This window comes from Mobula hypostoma, chromosome 16 (assembly GCF_963921235.1).
Source record: "Mobula hypostoma chromosome 16, sMobHyp1.1, whole genome shotgun sequence".
In the NCBI taxonomy this organism is placed as follows: Eukaryota; Metazoa; Chordata; class Chondrichthyes; order Myliobatiformes; family Myliobatidae; genus Mobula; species Mobula hypostoma.
In genome coordinates, this window is record NC_086112.1 from 24197550 (window position 1) to 24212360 (window position 14811).

The 14811-nt window shown below is 40.4% G+C and overlaps 1 protein-coding gene across 8 annotated transcripts in view; it reads left to right on the forward strand.

Moving 5' to 3' along the window:
- Positions 1-14811, forward strand: part of apc (APC regulator of WNT signaling pathway) — a 216515-nt gene that overhangs the window by 148493 nt on the left and 53211 nt on the right. For all 8 annotated transcript variants that reach the window (XM_063068650.1, XM_063068647.1, XM_063068646.1 and 5 more), the window contains 2 exons: positions 5332-5533; positions 12112-12220. In XM_063068650.1, the coding sequence (XP_062924720.1) occupies positions 5332-5533; positions 12112-12220 (311 nt within the window). The remainder of the gene's footprint in view (positions 1-5331; positions 5534-12111; positions 12221-14811) is intronic.

The window sequence follows — 14811 nt, forward strand, 5'->3', positions numbered from 1 at the left end:
CCTTCAGCTCCTCTGTTGCTAGTTTGCTGGAACCCAGTGATGGTCCTCATCCCCCTCCAGACCTCTCTCATGTTGTTCTGCTGGAGTTTCTACTCAAGCCTCCTCCTGTACTTGTCTTTAGCCACCCTGATCCTGGTTTTCAGGTCCCTCTGTATTGCCCTCAGCTCTTCCCTATTTGTTGTTGGCTCTGCACCAGTCTGTTAGCCGTGTCACCTCCTCTCTCTATGCTGACACATCGTTCTTGCTGATGAGACCCACCACGGTCATGTCATCAGCAAACTTGATGATGTGATTTGAGCTGTGTATTGCTGCACAGTCGTGGGTCAGCAGAGTGAACAGCAGTGGACTGAGCACACAGCCCTGGGGGGCCTCTGTGCTCAGTGTGATGGTGTTGGAGATGCTGCTCCCAATCCGGACTGACTGAGGTCTCCCAGTCAGGAAGTCTAGGATCCAGTTGCAGAGAGAGGTGTTCAGGCCCAGCAGTTTCAGCTTTCCAATCAGGTACTGAGGAATGATTGTGTTGAATGCTGAACTGAAGTCTATGAACAGCATTTGAATGTATGTGTCTTTTTTGTCCAGGTTGGTAAGGGCCAGGTGGAGGGTGGGGGCGATGGTGTCGTCTGTTGAGTGGTTGAGACGATACATGAGTTTAGACAGCCACCTGAGCCCATCCCATTTGATTGGGTTTGACCCCTCTCCCTCTCTTCCTGCTGCTACCATAGGGTGGATGGTGCAGGGGTCTTGGATCTGCCTTCAGATTCAGAGGCAGTTGTTGCCTTTCAGTTGTCGGGCTCCTGGACCAGCCTCATTCTCCTTAGCACTGAATGGACGCTGCAGCTAGGGTCTGCAGCCAACAGGATTCGAGACCAGCTTCACTTGCCTTAGCACTGAACTGACTTCATGGCTGTGGACTCATTTTGGGGACACTGCAGTTCACGGTCTGTGTATTACTTGTTTATTTTTTGTATTATTTGCATGATTTGTTCCTTTTCATACATTGGATATTTGTCGGTCTTTGTCGTGTGTGGTTTTTCGTGGTTTCTATTATGTTTTGTGGCTGCCTGCAAGCAGATGAATCTCAAAGATGTATATGGTGTACATACTTTGATAATAAATTTACTTTGAACTTTGAAACCTACAGAATATTGAAAGTCCTGGATAGAATGGACATGGAGAGTACGTTTAGTGGTGGGAGATTCTGGAACCAGAAGGCACAGCTTCAGAATAGGACATTCTGTTAGAACAGGGAAGGGGTGGAATTTCTTTAGATGAATCTATGGATTCACCTATTCCATAGGTAGGTGGAGAATCTGTGGAATTCATTGCCATAGATTGGCTGTGGAGGCTAAGTCATTGGATATATTTAAAGTGAGGGTTAATATGTCCTTGCTTAGTAAGAGCATCAAAGGCTGCATGGAAAAGGCAGGAGAATGAGGTTTGAGAGGGAAAATAAATCAGCCATTATCGAATGGCAAAGCAGACTCGATGGGCCAGATGACCTAATTCTGCATCTATGTTTTATGAATTTATGGTGATAGGTGAGTCCAGATGAGGGGGAAGGCTTCAAGATCTCATTGACTTCAGGAAAGAGGGTGGTGTATGTGTTCCTGTCTACATCAATGGCGTTGAGGTTTAGAGCTTCAAGTTCCTAGGAGTGACACTGACAATATGGTCTGTTCTGGCCCAACTAGTTGATAATCACGACCAAGAAAGCTCACAAAAACCTCTACCACCTCAAGAAGCTAAAGAATTTGGCACGTCCCCATCAACCCATATAAATGCACTATAGAAGGCTGGATGCATAATGGCGTGGTGTGGCAGCTACTTTGGACATGACTACAAGAAACTGCAGGGATTTGTGTTCACAGCTCAGTACATCATGGGAGCCAGCCTCCCTCTATGGACTCTGTTTATACTTGATGCAGCAGCATAATCAAAACCCCCCACCTATTCTGGACATTCTCTCTTCTCCCCTCTCCCATTAGGCAAAAGATAAAAAGGCCCGAAAGCACATCCCATCATGCTCAAGGACAACTTTTATCCCACAGTTATCAAACTCTTGAATGGTACTCTTTTACGATAAGATGGACACTTGATCTCACAATCAACCTTGTTATGATCTTGCACTTTATTGTTGACCTGCCTGATACTTTATCTGTTACACTTTATTCTGTATTGTTATTGGTTACTTTGTTCTACCTCGGTGTGCAGTGTAATGATTCGATCTGTATGAATAGTATACATACTGTTTTCACTGTATCTTGGTATGTGTGACAATAATAAACCAATACCATATTTTCAAAGTTTGTAGGAAATCACTGCTGCCTGGTGGCCCATGAACTTTCTAAGGCATTTGAGATCTTAATCTTTGAATGTGTTTTTTTTCCATCAGACAGCTGCAAGAAGTGGCGATTTCATCATTAATACCTCTATTTGCTGAGTAGCATTTCCTGTAACGTGAAATGCTCTCAGGGTCTTCTCATGGGGCACAAATTTCAAGGGGTGTAGTTGTATAGGGGAGGAAATTTAGAGAGAATCTGTTTTGCGGATGTTTAGTATAAGACCCTTTTTCTTCTTCCTCTGCAGTAAGTGAGTCAACAATAATTTGGAGTTAAGCCTTTGAATGTTTGTATACTCAATTACTGCATGGTATTTGAAGCCGCTCCTTTTATTTTCTTTTGAGTTGTCGCACAATAGAGGTGATGTTCATTATGCCTTAAGTGAACAGAATCTAGTTCTTCACTAGGAAGAGGTGGTCATGGAGGACACTTGTGGTAACTTTCCTGGAGACGAACGGCAGGGAGACCTGTTGTTAACAGATTTGGATTCCTTGAAGATGATCACAATTACTTAGTCTCTGAGATCCCCTGATGTGTGCTTCTCTTCGAGATCTGCAAGATGCTGTTGGTGATTGAATTTCCTCTGTGCCAAATTTTAGAATTTCAACAAATACACAGTTTGGTTTAGAGGCCTTGTTGCCACTTGGCACTACTGTCATTGTCCAGGTGTGGCAATAAGATTGAATGGAATATTGCACTGTAGGTTGGAGTCAAGGCCAATCACGTTAAGATATAAGTCTTGATTGAGGAGTTTTTGAATTGCATCTTCATATGGACAATTTCTGTCTTTTTATTTTTGGATAAACTCTTGTCTGATCTTGCTGTCATTGTGGTGGAACTTGGGTGTTTGTGCCATCGGTGTTCCTAATGTATGCCATTTTTATCACCTTGTTACCATATTACCTGGACTCCTTACGTAATCTGTCCTTTAGGTCACAGGTTTTGTTGGACCTTATCCTTCAACTATCTGCAGGTAGGACTTTCTTCCTCTTAGCATGTGGTTTGTTGGATCCAATAGTGTCATTTTTCTGCTTAATTGTTTTATTTTTATGTAGAATAGCTCTTGCAGTTCAATGAGGCACATTGCCCAGCAACCCACCGATTTAACTCTAGCCTAATCACAGGACAGTTTACATGACCAATTAACATACATTATCTTCGGATCTTCTGGTTGTTCTGATCAAATTTATCATGATGTTTTTCAACAGACAAGTCAAGAGACTCTTTCAGGTGTTAATTGCATTTTGGGCAGTCCAGACATTATGGACACTGTAGATTAGGAGTTTTCTGATTGTCCCTGAAGTATTATCTGAGAGCTGTCTTTGCAGGGTCTTTGAGTCTTATACAGATGTGCACAGCAATTTGATCAGGGTGCAAGTCACTTGTGGAATACCTTGCCTCTGATCAATTGCATCTTCAAACTTGAACAGTTTTCATTTTAGTACTTGGATTAATATCATTCTGCAGATTTGTAAGTTTTTAAGAAAGCTTTTTTAACCTTCAGGGTGTTGATGATAGTGAATTTGGTGGAAACCCCTTGGAATGTCTTGGAGAAACGGGTAGCCTGTCTTGTTATAGGTGACTATTACCTTGTAATATTCATGATAAATATTTGCCTATCAGCATAACTCTAGATGTTGTCTACATCTTGTTGCATGTGGACATTGACTACTTTATCATCTGAAGATTTGCATAGGCTAAATATAATAAACAGGTCAACCCATCTATCATGATGGAACAAATGCTCATGGACAAAAGGTGAAGCTAAGCCTGTGATTCAATATAGGAGCTGAAATTGTCATTATCAGCTATAATACCTTTCTGCTGGGTGACATTTCACCCATTCCAGAGTTTTTCACCTTACTGTTACTGTACACCTTTCACATTGAATTGTCATGGAACTGAAAGAGGGGATTCGGCCCATCAAACTTGTGTCAGATTAATCTGCCGATTGTCTTATTCTTCAAGTACTAAATTTTTGAAAACAATTGAATTTACTTCTACTGCTCTGCAAGACAATGAATTCTGAGTCAGTGAAATGTTGCATTGCTCTTGAGAGAAACACATTCTCACCAAAAAACTGGAGTTGTGGTTTAGTGCCCACATCTGGGCCAAACTGTAACATGATTAGATTAGATTATGAGGACACGTAGTCCTCTTTTATTGTCATTTAGTAATGCATGCATTAAGAAATGATACAATATTCCTCCGGTGTGATATCACAAAAACACAGGACAGACCAAGACTGGAAAACTAATAAAACCACATAATTATAATATATAGTTACAACAGTACAACAATACCATAACTTGATGAAGAACAGTCCATGGCACAGTAAAAAAAGTTCAAAGTCTCTCGAATGTCCCACATCTCACGCAGATGGGAGAAGGAAGAAAACTCTCCCTGCCATGCCCAACCACAGTCCGACTTAGTCGTCGGAAAACTTCGAGCCTCCGATCAGCCCTCCAACACAGAGTACCGAGCACCATCTCTATCCAAACGATTCGACCTCAGCCTTGGTTGCCAGCAGCAGGCAAAGCCGGGGATTTTGGGGCCTTCCCTCCGGAAGATTCTTGATCGCCCAGTAACAGCGGCAGCGAACTGGCGTTTCAGAAATTTCTCCAGATGTTCCTCTGTGCCTTCATGTCTGTCTCCATCAAATCAGAATTGTCCACGGCCTCTATTTAACAGAAATGATATGAATGCACTTCGTGATACCTAAACTAATCATAATGTGTTTTCATTTTTTCTTCACTGAACAAGTGCTGTCAGGTAGCACTAGTGATAATAGTGCACATTGTTACCTATAGATTTCTAGAATAGTTTCTTCTGATATTCGGATTCATTCTATAGTAGGTTGTGTTATTTTAAGGATGTTTCCACAGTTGTATGGATTTTAGATGATTTTTTCTTAATTCATAATCATCTTTCTTAATTCCCAAAACATTGTTTTTACAAAATGGCTGATAATATGCATAATTTTATTTTTCAGAACTGAACTTGGAGTGTGTAAATTCACCTGCAATAAAATTAAGGCCAAAGATGTCACTGCATTCATATGGAAGCCGAGAAGGATCAGTGTCTGGTCGGTCAGGAGAGTGTAGTCCAATTCCAATGGGTTCAATTCCAAGAAGAGGATTGATCAATGGAAGCAGAGAAAGCACTGGGTACTTAGAAGAATTAGAAAAAGAGAGGTACATCTTGATTTATGTCATTGCTATTATTTTAGAGTATAATTAGTTTCTTTAAATGAGAGCACAGCAGGAATTCCTGAAAATATTCTGAGTTAACCATGCCTTTAACTCAAATTTTGTGCTGTTGACATGTTTGCTAACATGGGTTCAAAACATATGCAGACTTATTAATTATCTTTAATATGTAACAATGCATATTTCCCATCCAACACATTTTACTATTTTCACATTTTTCATTTTAAATATTTGTCAAAAGTTAGTGTGAAACTACAGTGTGAACTGAACTATTGCAACATTTTACAATAAATGGTATCTGAATTCTAACTCAAATAACTTTGTTTTTTTTATTTTGTTCATTACGTGTAAACGTAGGGTCCTTCACACTCTTCTCAGTGGATGAGATACTGTGCTCAGTCTTTTCCATTCACCCTTTTACAAAATCTCCACTACATTGCTCAATTTTTTTTTTAACCTTCAGTAGTATAATTTGTTGTCAATCCATTGATAAAGGACCAACAGTGTGGTATATCCAGAACACTATAATCTTTTCCAACCCTAGTTGGAGATATTGACTTCCTCAGTGCCACAATAGAGTTCAGGAATTCTACATTCTGGAAAATTATAAGAGTTAACTTGGAGGACAATACCCATCTATATCTGTTTGTAATGTTCCTAAACGTTTTTGTCTTTAAATATAGTGTATTGGTATTTGTTTATTATTGTCATATATACCAAGATGCAGTGAAAATGTTTGTCTTACATGCTGTTAAAAAGATCAAATCATTACACGGTGCATTGAGCTAGAATAAGTACTAGTTTTAATCTATGTTCTACATAACTGAGCTGCACCTGAAATTATCCAGACTTCTTTCTTTCAGAATGTCTGGAACAGCTGATGAGGAGAGTAATATGCAGAAATTCACTTCTTTTAAGTTGATTTAAAGCCTAAGATTGTCAACACATTTGCAGATCCTTTCCAGTGCTGTAGGGTAGGGATATGGTTATAAGCAGAATCTTGAAGAGTATTGGTTGCAATTTAGAAATAGATCCAATTGATGCTTTTCATTTTCAAAATGCTTATGGCATGGTCTTTAGTGATGCCTCTGATTAGCTACAATGGATACAAGGCTTCTTTAAAATTCTTTTATGTAATAGAGAGGATCTGAAAGTTCTTGCTTTGAAAGTTGCACCTTTTGAAGGGAGAATTCTGAGGAACAGCATGCCACTTCTATGCAAACATTGTATATTATGTGCTTACTTTGAGCTATTTTTATGATGTTCTGATAAATAAAGGCAAATCTTTAATTAATTAATACTTCCACATTGTTAACATTTTCCTCTGAAGTTCACGTTGCTGTTGCCATTGCCTTTAACAATTTCTGCTTAAAATACACTGTCACTGAGTTAACTTCAGTGCCAGAGTAGTAGATTTTCTGGATTATTGGATGTAATTAGAACCACAGCAGACTTTTAATTAATTTTTTTTAGCTGTTGTGTAGTATTATATTAAATTCCTCAGTGATCTGTTAGGAGTGGGGGAGGGATGTGTGTACAATAGCCACTGGGTTTCCTGCATTACCTGCCGTCTATTGTACTGGTAGTCACTCATTCCCTTCCTGCTTTTGTGTGTACATCACTTGTACTTAGACCACAGAATTAAAAATATACAATCCTTTTAAGAAAGGACATTAATACAGTACATAATACTGCATATGTAATGTCACTGATGCACCATACAGTATAACTAAAGCATACCCTCCATACTTAAGTGTTTAGTTCCCAACATTAAAATGTCTTTTATCTTTCTTAAATACTTGAGTAATAGTACACCAGCCTTTTGTGAATCAGATACTAGGGAACTTGGGTCCCTCTGTATCTTAGAGCTCTTCAATCACTCAAGGTTCATCTTTTATTAATCGCGGGTCAATTTACAATGACAAATTAACCTAACAACCAGTACATCTTTGGACTGTGGGAGGAAACCGGAGCATCTGGAGTGAAACCCACTCCTTAGAAGCAGCGACAGGAACTGAACCCGCCCCCCCCCCCCCCGGTCACCTGCACTGTAAAGCTTTGTGCTAACCACTACGCTACCATGCCTCCCTAGATAATGCATATTTTAAATTTCTTCAGTTTTATACTTTTTCACATTATACTCCATTTGCCAGATCTTTTGCCCCATCTTACCTTTCCAAACCTGACGAAGGGTCTTGGACCCTAACATCAGCTGTTTATTCCCCACCTTATATGGTGCCTGGCTTGCTGACTTCCTCCAGCATTTTGTGTGTGTTACTCAAGATTTTCAACACGTGCAGAATCCCATCTATCCTACCCCTTTTTAGTCTCCTCTATCTGCTTCACGCTTTCCTTTCCTCCTATCTTCACGCAGTGGCAGTAGGTTCTTTCATCTAAATTTTAAAAAGTTAAGGTACCAGCTCCACACTTTTTGTTATCTTGCCAATGTAAAAAAATACATCTGCTCTCTCTCTCCTGTTAGCTAGCATGAATATTCCATTCATACCAATATATTGTCTCTTAAACTGTAAGCTTTTATTTTTTTGCTATAATCTTTGGTGTGGCACCTAACTTTACTTTCTGGAAATTTGAAAGATGGGGACTTTGCATGAATACCTTGAATTTTCAAGTGTCCTATTATGACACTTTTAATAATTTTTAGCATTTTTGCTGTGATGTGTTAAGCTAGTTAATTCTTACCGTCTCCCATTTTTTTATATGTTACGTATGCTATTTTCCAAGCTAATGACACCTTTGCTGAACCTGCAGTAATTTGGAAACAAAACCAGTGCCTCACTAAAAATTATCCCTAGCCACTTTAAGATTCTGCAATGATGTCCATTATGTCGCTGATACTTTGTTCTTTGCAACCAAGGTTGACTCCCATCTGGATCAGAAGTCTTGCCCACTTGCATTGTGGTTAACCTTTCCTGTAGTTTATCTGGCAACTGTAGATTGGACAGGTTGTTTTTGGCAAAGCTGTACTTGATACGTGGGAGGCCTTCAAAAGTGAAACTTTGAGAGTGCAGAGTTTGTGTGTTCCTGTCAGAATAAAAGCAAAGATAACACATTTATAGAACCATGGTTTTTGAGGCCTAGCCTTGAGACGCCAGAGAAGGTTATTTGATTCCAAACAATTGGTTTATTAATCATTACAGAATGTCTCTCTGGTGCTTTCTGCTTCCCCACCCCCCATTTCCCTTCCCCTTTTCACAACCATGATTCCCCTCTCCCTGACACCTGCCCGCTCTCAGTCCACAATAAAGACCCATATCAGAATTAGATTTATCATCACTCATATATCATGAAATATGTTTTTTGTGTGGCAGCGGTATAGTACAACACATAAAATTACTGTGCAAACATCTTGGGCACCTTAGCTATATATATATGTGCCTAAATCCAGATATATAAGTATTTAAATAGGGACTGATTAGGGAGTTTTTTTGAGAAATTTACCGGGGAAATTGATGAAGGCAGGGCAGTGGATGTTGTCTACTTGGACTTTAGCAAGTCCTATGGCAAGTTCCTGCATGGGAGGTTGGTCAAGGTGGTTCATTTGTTTAGTATTCAGAATGAATGAGGTAGTAAATTGGATTAGACATTGGCTTCACGGGAAAAGCCAAAGACTGGTTGCCTCTCTGAGTGGAGGCTTGTGACTAGTGGTGTGCCACAGGAATTGGTGTTGGGTGCATTGTTTGTCATCTATATCAATGATCTGGGTGATAATACAGTAAACTGAATCTGCAGATTTGTGTATGGTACCAAGATTGGGGATATAGCAGACAGCGAGGAAGACTGTCAAAGTTTGCAGTGGGATCTGGATCAGCTGGGAAAATGGGCTGAAAATGACAGGTAGAATTTACTGCAGGCAAGTGTGAAGTGTTGCACTTTGGGAGGACCAACCAGATAGGTCTTACATGGTGAGCAGTAGGGTACTGAGTAGTCTGGTAGAACAGAGGGATCTGGGAATACAGATCCATAATTCCTTGAAAGTGGCATCACAGGTAGATAGGGTCATAAAGAAAACTTTTGGCACTCTGGGCTTCATAAATCAAAGTATTGAGTACAGGAGTTGGGATGTTATGTTGAAGTTGTATAAGATGTTGGTAAGGAGTATGTTGTGCAGTTCTGTTTACCTATCTACAGGAAAGATTTCAATAACTTTGAAAGAGTGCACAAAAAATTTGCAAAGATGTTACTGGGACTTAAGGACCTGAATTGTCAGAAAAGGTTGAATAGGTTAGAACTTTATTCCCTAGAATGTAGAAGATTGAGGAGAGATTTGATAGCAGTATACAAAATTATGAGGGGTATAGATAGGGTAAAAACAAGCAGGCTTTTTCCACTGGGGTTGAGTGAGACTAGAACTAGATGACATGGGTTAGGATGAAAGGTGAAATGTTTAAGGGGAACATGAGCATAACTTCTTCACTCAGAGGGCAGTGAGAGTGTGGAACCAGCTGCCAGTGCAAGTGATGGATGTGAGTTTGATTTTAACATTTTGGAGAAAGTTGGATAATTACATGGATGGGAGGGGAATGGTAGGCTATGATCCGGCTGCAGGTCCAATGGACTGGGCAGATTAATGATTTGGCACAGACTAGATGGGCCAAAGGGCCTGTGTTTCAGTGTTTTATGACTCTGTGCCCAGTAAAGAGGAATGATGAGAAAGAGTCTGAAGTTCCCATTATCACCTCCATTACTTATCAGTGTCCTTTGTTCAAGATTACCTCTCTCCAGCTGCTATCTCCTACCTTCACTCTCCTATCCCACTACCTATCTCCATCTATTGCTCTTTTTTTTTCTCTCCCTTTCTGGCCTCTGTCTCTCATTTCCTGCTACTATTTGTCAACTCCACACCTATTCCCCATCTCTATCTGGTGCAATCTGCCAGTCATCATGCACCCTCAGTCTATTAATCACCTTGGACTCCTTTCTCACCATCTCCCTTTTTTTCTGTGCTGGCCATCTTGCCAGTCCTGATGCAGGGTTCCGACCCAAATGTTGATAGTTCCATCTGCCAATGCCACTTGACCTGCTGGCTTCCTCCACCAAATTGTTTGTTTTTGTGGCTAAAGCAGCTTCACTTGAAATATCTTCATTTGTTCAACTTTAGCTTTACCTGCCAAGTTTTGATTCTGTTTTACCCAGGCTAAATCTGTACTCATTACATAAGACATTGAAATCGGCTTTTCTCCAGTTCATTATTTTGGGCTGGTGTATATTCTCAGCTATTCTAAACATTATGTAATTTTGATCACTATTTCTACATGTTTTCCACTCACACCTATGACATTTGGCTCAGTTAAGTTCCGAGAACAAAATCTTTGGGCCAGAAACACACTTATAAGAAAACTCTTCTAACCCCATTTCAGAAACTCCTCCTTTGCTTTGCCTTTGTTGTTGTTACCCCTATCTATATTTAGGTATCCAAAGTACTACATTAACATTATTCTTTGACTTCTGCACATTTAACTTTCCTGTAAGTTAGCTCTATAATGGCCTTCCCAGTATTTGGCATCCTCTAACAGAGTTCCAGTGGTATAAGAGTGGATCCAAGTAGCTATTTGCATGCAACAGTGGCCATACCCCGGTAAACGGCTTTGACAGGCAGGTTAAACCAGATGAAGGCAGCCGGCAGCCCCATACACCAGTGAGATAGGGACATGCCTGCCCCAGCATGCGAAGTCACCTTCAGCAGACTGGGCAGATGAGATCCAACGGCCAGGAAGGCAGTAGTGCAATACCTCGTGGAGAGTGAAGGGCATGACAAGGCATGGTCATCCACTGCAACCAGTTTCCGACCCTTGTTCGTACTACTGGACTAATACTGCCGAGGTTGACAGAATGGAAGTGCTCCAGTGCAACGGCTTCTCCATTTTAAAAACTGTCCTCCATAGGTTTCCTGGCATCATCGTACACGACAGACAACCACCAGTAGTATAAGTCCACCTCTGTTGTTTCTTTAAATAGAGATATGGTGCTGTTGTGGTGGTGCTTTTAAACAGGTGTTGGAACTCGATATCATGAGCATACATGTGGAACTACCCCACATAAGAGCACAATAGGTTAAGATCAAAATTGGACTTCAGAAAGTTATTTATATTAGACCACTGGGCATCCCCAGGCAGTTTGTTGGCAAAGCCTGCATTCAGTGAGCTGCAGAACTGGCCTTCAAATGTTTGTGTCAGACTCTGAGTGAGACAACATTGGCGGCAGTGGAGAGGACTCAGTTGACAGAAGACTGAACCGAAATTGGCAGTCCTGTGGAGTCCCATCTGTTACACTCTGACCTGAAGTTGTTTAGTTAATTGCAAGTGGACTGTGTGTCTTTTGAAGGTGTATGTTCTCCTTGATCTGAGAATAATAAGTTGGACGGTATATGACATAAAGTTGCTTTCTTTAAAGAGCAGCATGTTATCTAAATTAATATTAAAAGTGCCTTTGGCAATTTACCAGAGAAAATGAAAGCAACATGATCTCCTAATGGACAGATATTCTTGGTACTTGTTTTAAACAAGTTGTGTGTTGTAACAGTAGAGTTTCTCTTTATTTTGTAGGTCTTTGTTACTTGCTGAGATTGAAAAGGAAGAGAAGGAAAAGGACTGGTATTATGCACAGCTTCAAAATCTTACAAAGAGGATTGATAATCTCCCCCTTACAGAAAATGTAAGTTCAAATCCAATTCTAATTTTTCTACAAAATAGGTAGGAACACATAATTGTGTAAAAGTTTTTAGCTAAATCTGTTCTTGTATTGTTTTGAACCTTTTTACTTGTTACTTTGCGAATGAGGCCACTACAGTAAGAAAAAATGTACATTCTGAAAATGCTTCATTGAAGGTGCTAAGAATTAAATAATATCAGATACCAGCAATGATGAATGAAAAAGATACCTGTGTTCCACAAACCCTAACTAGATCATAGAAAAGATTTTGAGTTTTGAAGAAGTAATAAATAGGAAGCTTTAGGAAATGTGTCTTTAACCTGAGCTTGAAATAGCTGAAGATGACATGAAAAGTGAGAAGTCTTTAAGAGAGGGTGGGTGATAGACAGTAATACATGACTATGTAATCTTGGAGTGAATTTCAAGATGTTAAAGTAGGGCAAGAGGAGCAGACATGAAAGAGCAAGAGGATAAGACGTGAAAGAATTGGACCTATCACGTGTGACAGTGAGAAAGTATGTATGGAACCAGAGGAAATAGCAGAGGTACTTAGTGAATACTTCAGTATTCACTATGAAAAAGGATCTTGGTGATTGTAGTGATGACTTGCAGCGGACTGAAAAGCTTGAGCATGTAGATATTAAGAAGGAAGATGTGCTGGAGCTTTTGGAAGGCATCAAGTTGGATAAGTCACTGGGACCAGACGAGATGTACCTCAGGCTACTGTGGGAGGTGAGGGAGGAGATTGCTGACAGTCTAGCAATGATCTTTGCATCATCAATGGGGTCGGGAGAGGTTCTAGAGGATTGGAGGGTTGCAGATGTTGTTCCCTTATTTAAGAAAGGGAGTAGAGATAGCCCAGGAAATTATAGACCAGTAAGTCTTACTTCAGTGGTTGGTAAGTTGATGGAGAAGATCCTGAGAAGCAGGATTTATGAACATTTAGAGAGGTATAATATGATTAGGAATAGTCAGCATGGCTTTGTCAAGGGCAGGTCGTGCCTTACGAGCCTGATTGAATTTTTTGAGGATGTGACTAAACACATTGATGAAGGAAGAGCAGTAGATGTATTGTATATGGATTTCAGCAAGGCATTTGATAAGGTACCCCATGCCAGGCTTATTGAGAAAGTAAAGAGGCATGGGATCCAAGGGGACATTGCTTTGTGGATCCAGAACTGGCTTGCCCACAGAAGGCAAGCAGTGGTTGTAGACGGTTCATATTCTTCATGGAGGTCGGTAACCAGCGATGTGCCTCAGGGATCTGTTCTGGGACCTTTAGCTTTGTGATTTTTATAAATGTCCTGGATGAGGAAGTGGAGGGATGGGTTAGTAAGTTTGCTGATGACACAAAAGTTCGCGGTGTTGTGGATAGTGTGAAGGATCAGAGGGATCTTGGGGTCCGAGTCCATAGGACGCTCAAAGCAGCTGCGCAGGTTGACTCTGTGGTTAAGAAGGCATACGGTGTATTGGCCTTCATGAATCGTGGAATTGAATTTAGGAGCCGAGAGGTAATTTTCCAGCTATATAGACCCTGGTCAGACCCCACTTGGAGGACTGTGCTCAGTTCTGGTCGCCTCACTACAGGAAGGATGTGGAAACCATAGAAAGGGTGCAGAGGAGATTTACAAGGATGTTGCCTGGATTGGGGAGCATGCCTTATGAAAACAGGTTGACTGAACTCGGTCTTTTTTCCTTGGAGCGGCGGAGGATGAGAGGTGAACTGATAGAGGTGTATAAGATAATGAGAGGCATTGATCGTGTGGATAGTCAGAGGCTTTTTCCCAGGGCTGAAATGGCTGCCACAAGAGGGCATAGGTTTAAGGTGTTTGGGAGTACAGAGGAGATGTCAGGGGTAAATTTTTTACGCAGAGAGTGGTGAGTGCGTGGAACGGGCTTCTGTCAATGGTGGTGGAGGCGGATACGACAGGGTCTTTTAAGAGACTTTTGGATAGGTACATGGAGCTCAGAAAAATAGAGGACTTATGAGTAACCCTGGTAATTTCTAAGGTAGGGACATGTTCGGCACAACTTCGTGGGCCAAAGGGCCTGTATTGTGCTGTAGGTTTTCTATGTTTTCTATGTAAAAGCATGAAGACACCATGTTCCCAGTAAATGAGACAAAGAATATGAAATTAGTGTAGTGAGGTATAAGGAGTTGAATATTATTTTTAAGGTCAGAAGTAATGCAAGAATGGGTATTATTTGGGACAAAAATTATGTAATGGAATTTGGATTAATATCTTGGAAAGCCTTCAAATTGACTGTTAGAATATTTGAGTCTATCGTAAGAAAAATTTTGTCAGGGTTTGAGCTGTTGTGGTACAAATGTAAGAATTGATAGACATTGCTACATCTAGTCCGTATATAGGTAGTCATATTAATGGATAGGTCATAAGGTTTTACTCTCAGCCTAAAGGCAAATGAGTCACTCATGTTGTGCACACACAACCAAGGAGAATTTCATCATTTTGTTTGAGAACAAGTGGACTTTTCTTCCTCATCCAGTGCTCAAATTTTAGACAGTGTTTAACTAAACGTTATAAGTTAGGGAATTAAGGTCATAAGGTGGTAAAGCTAAATGTTATCTACAC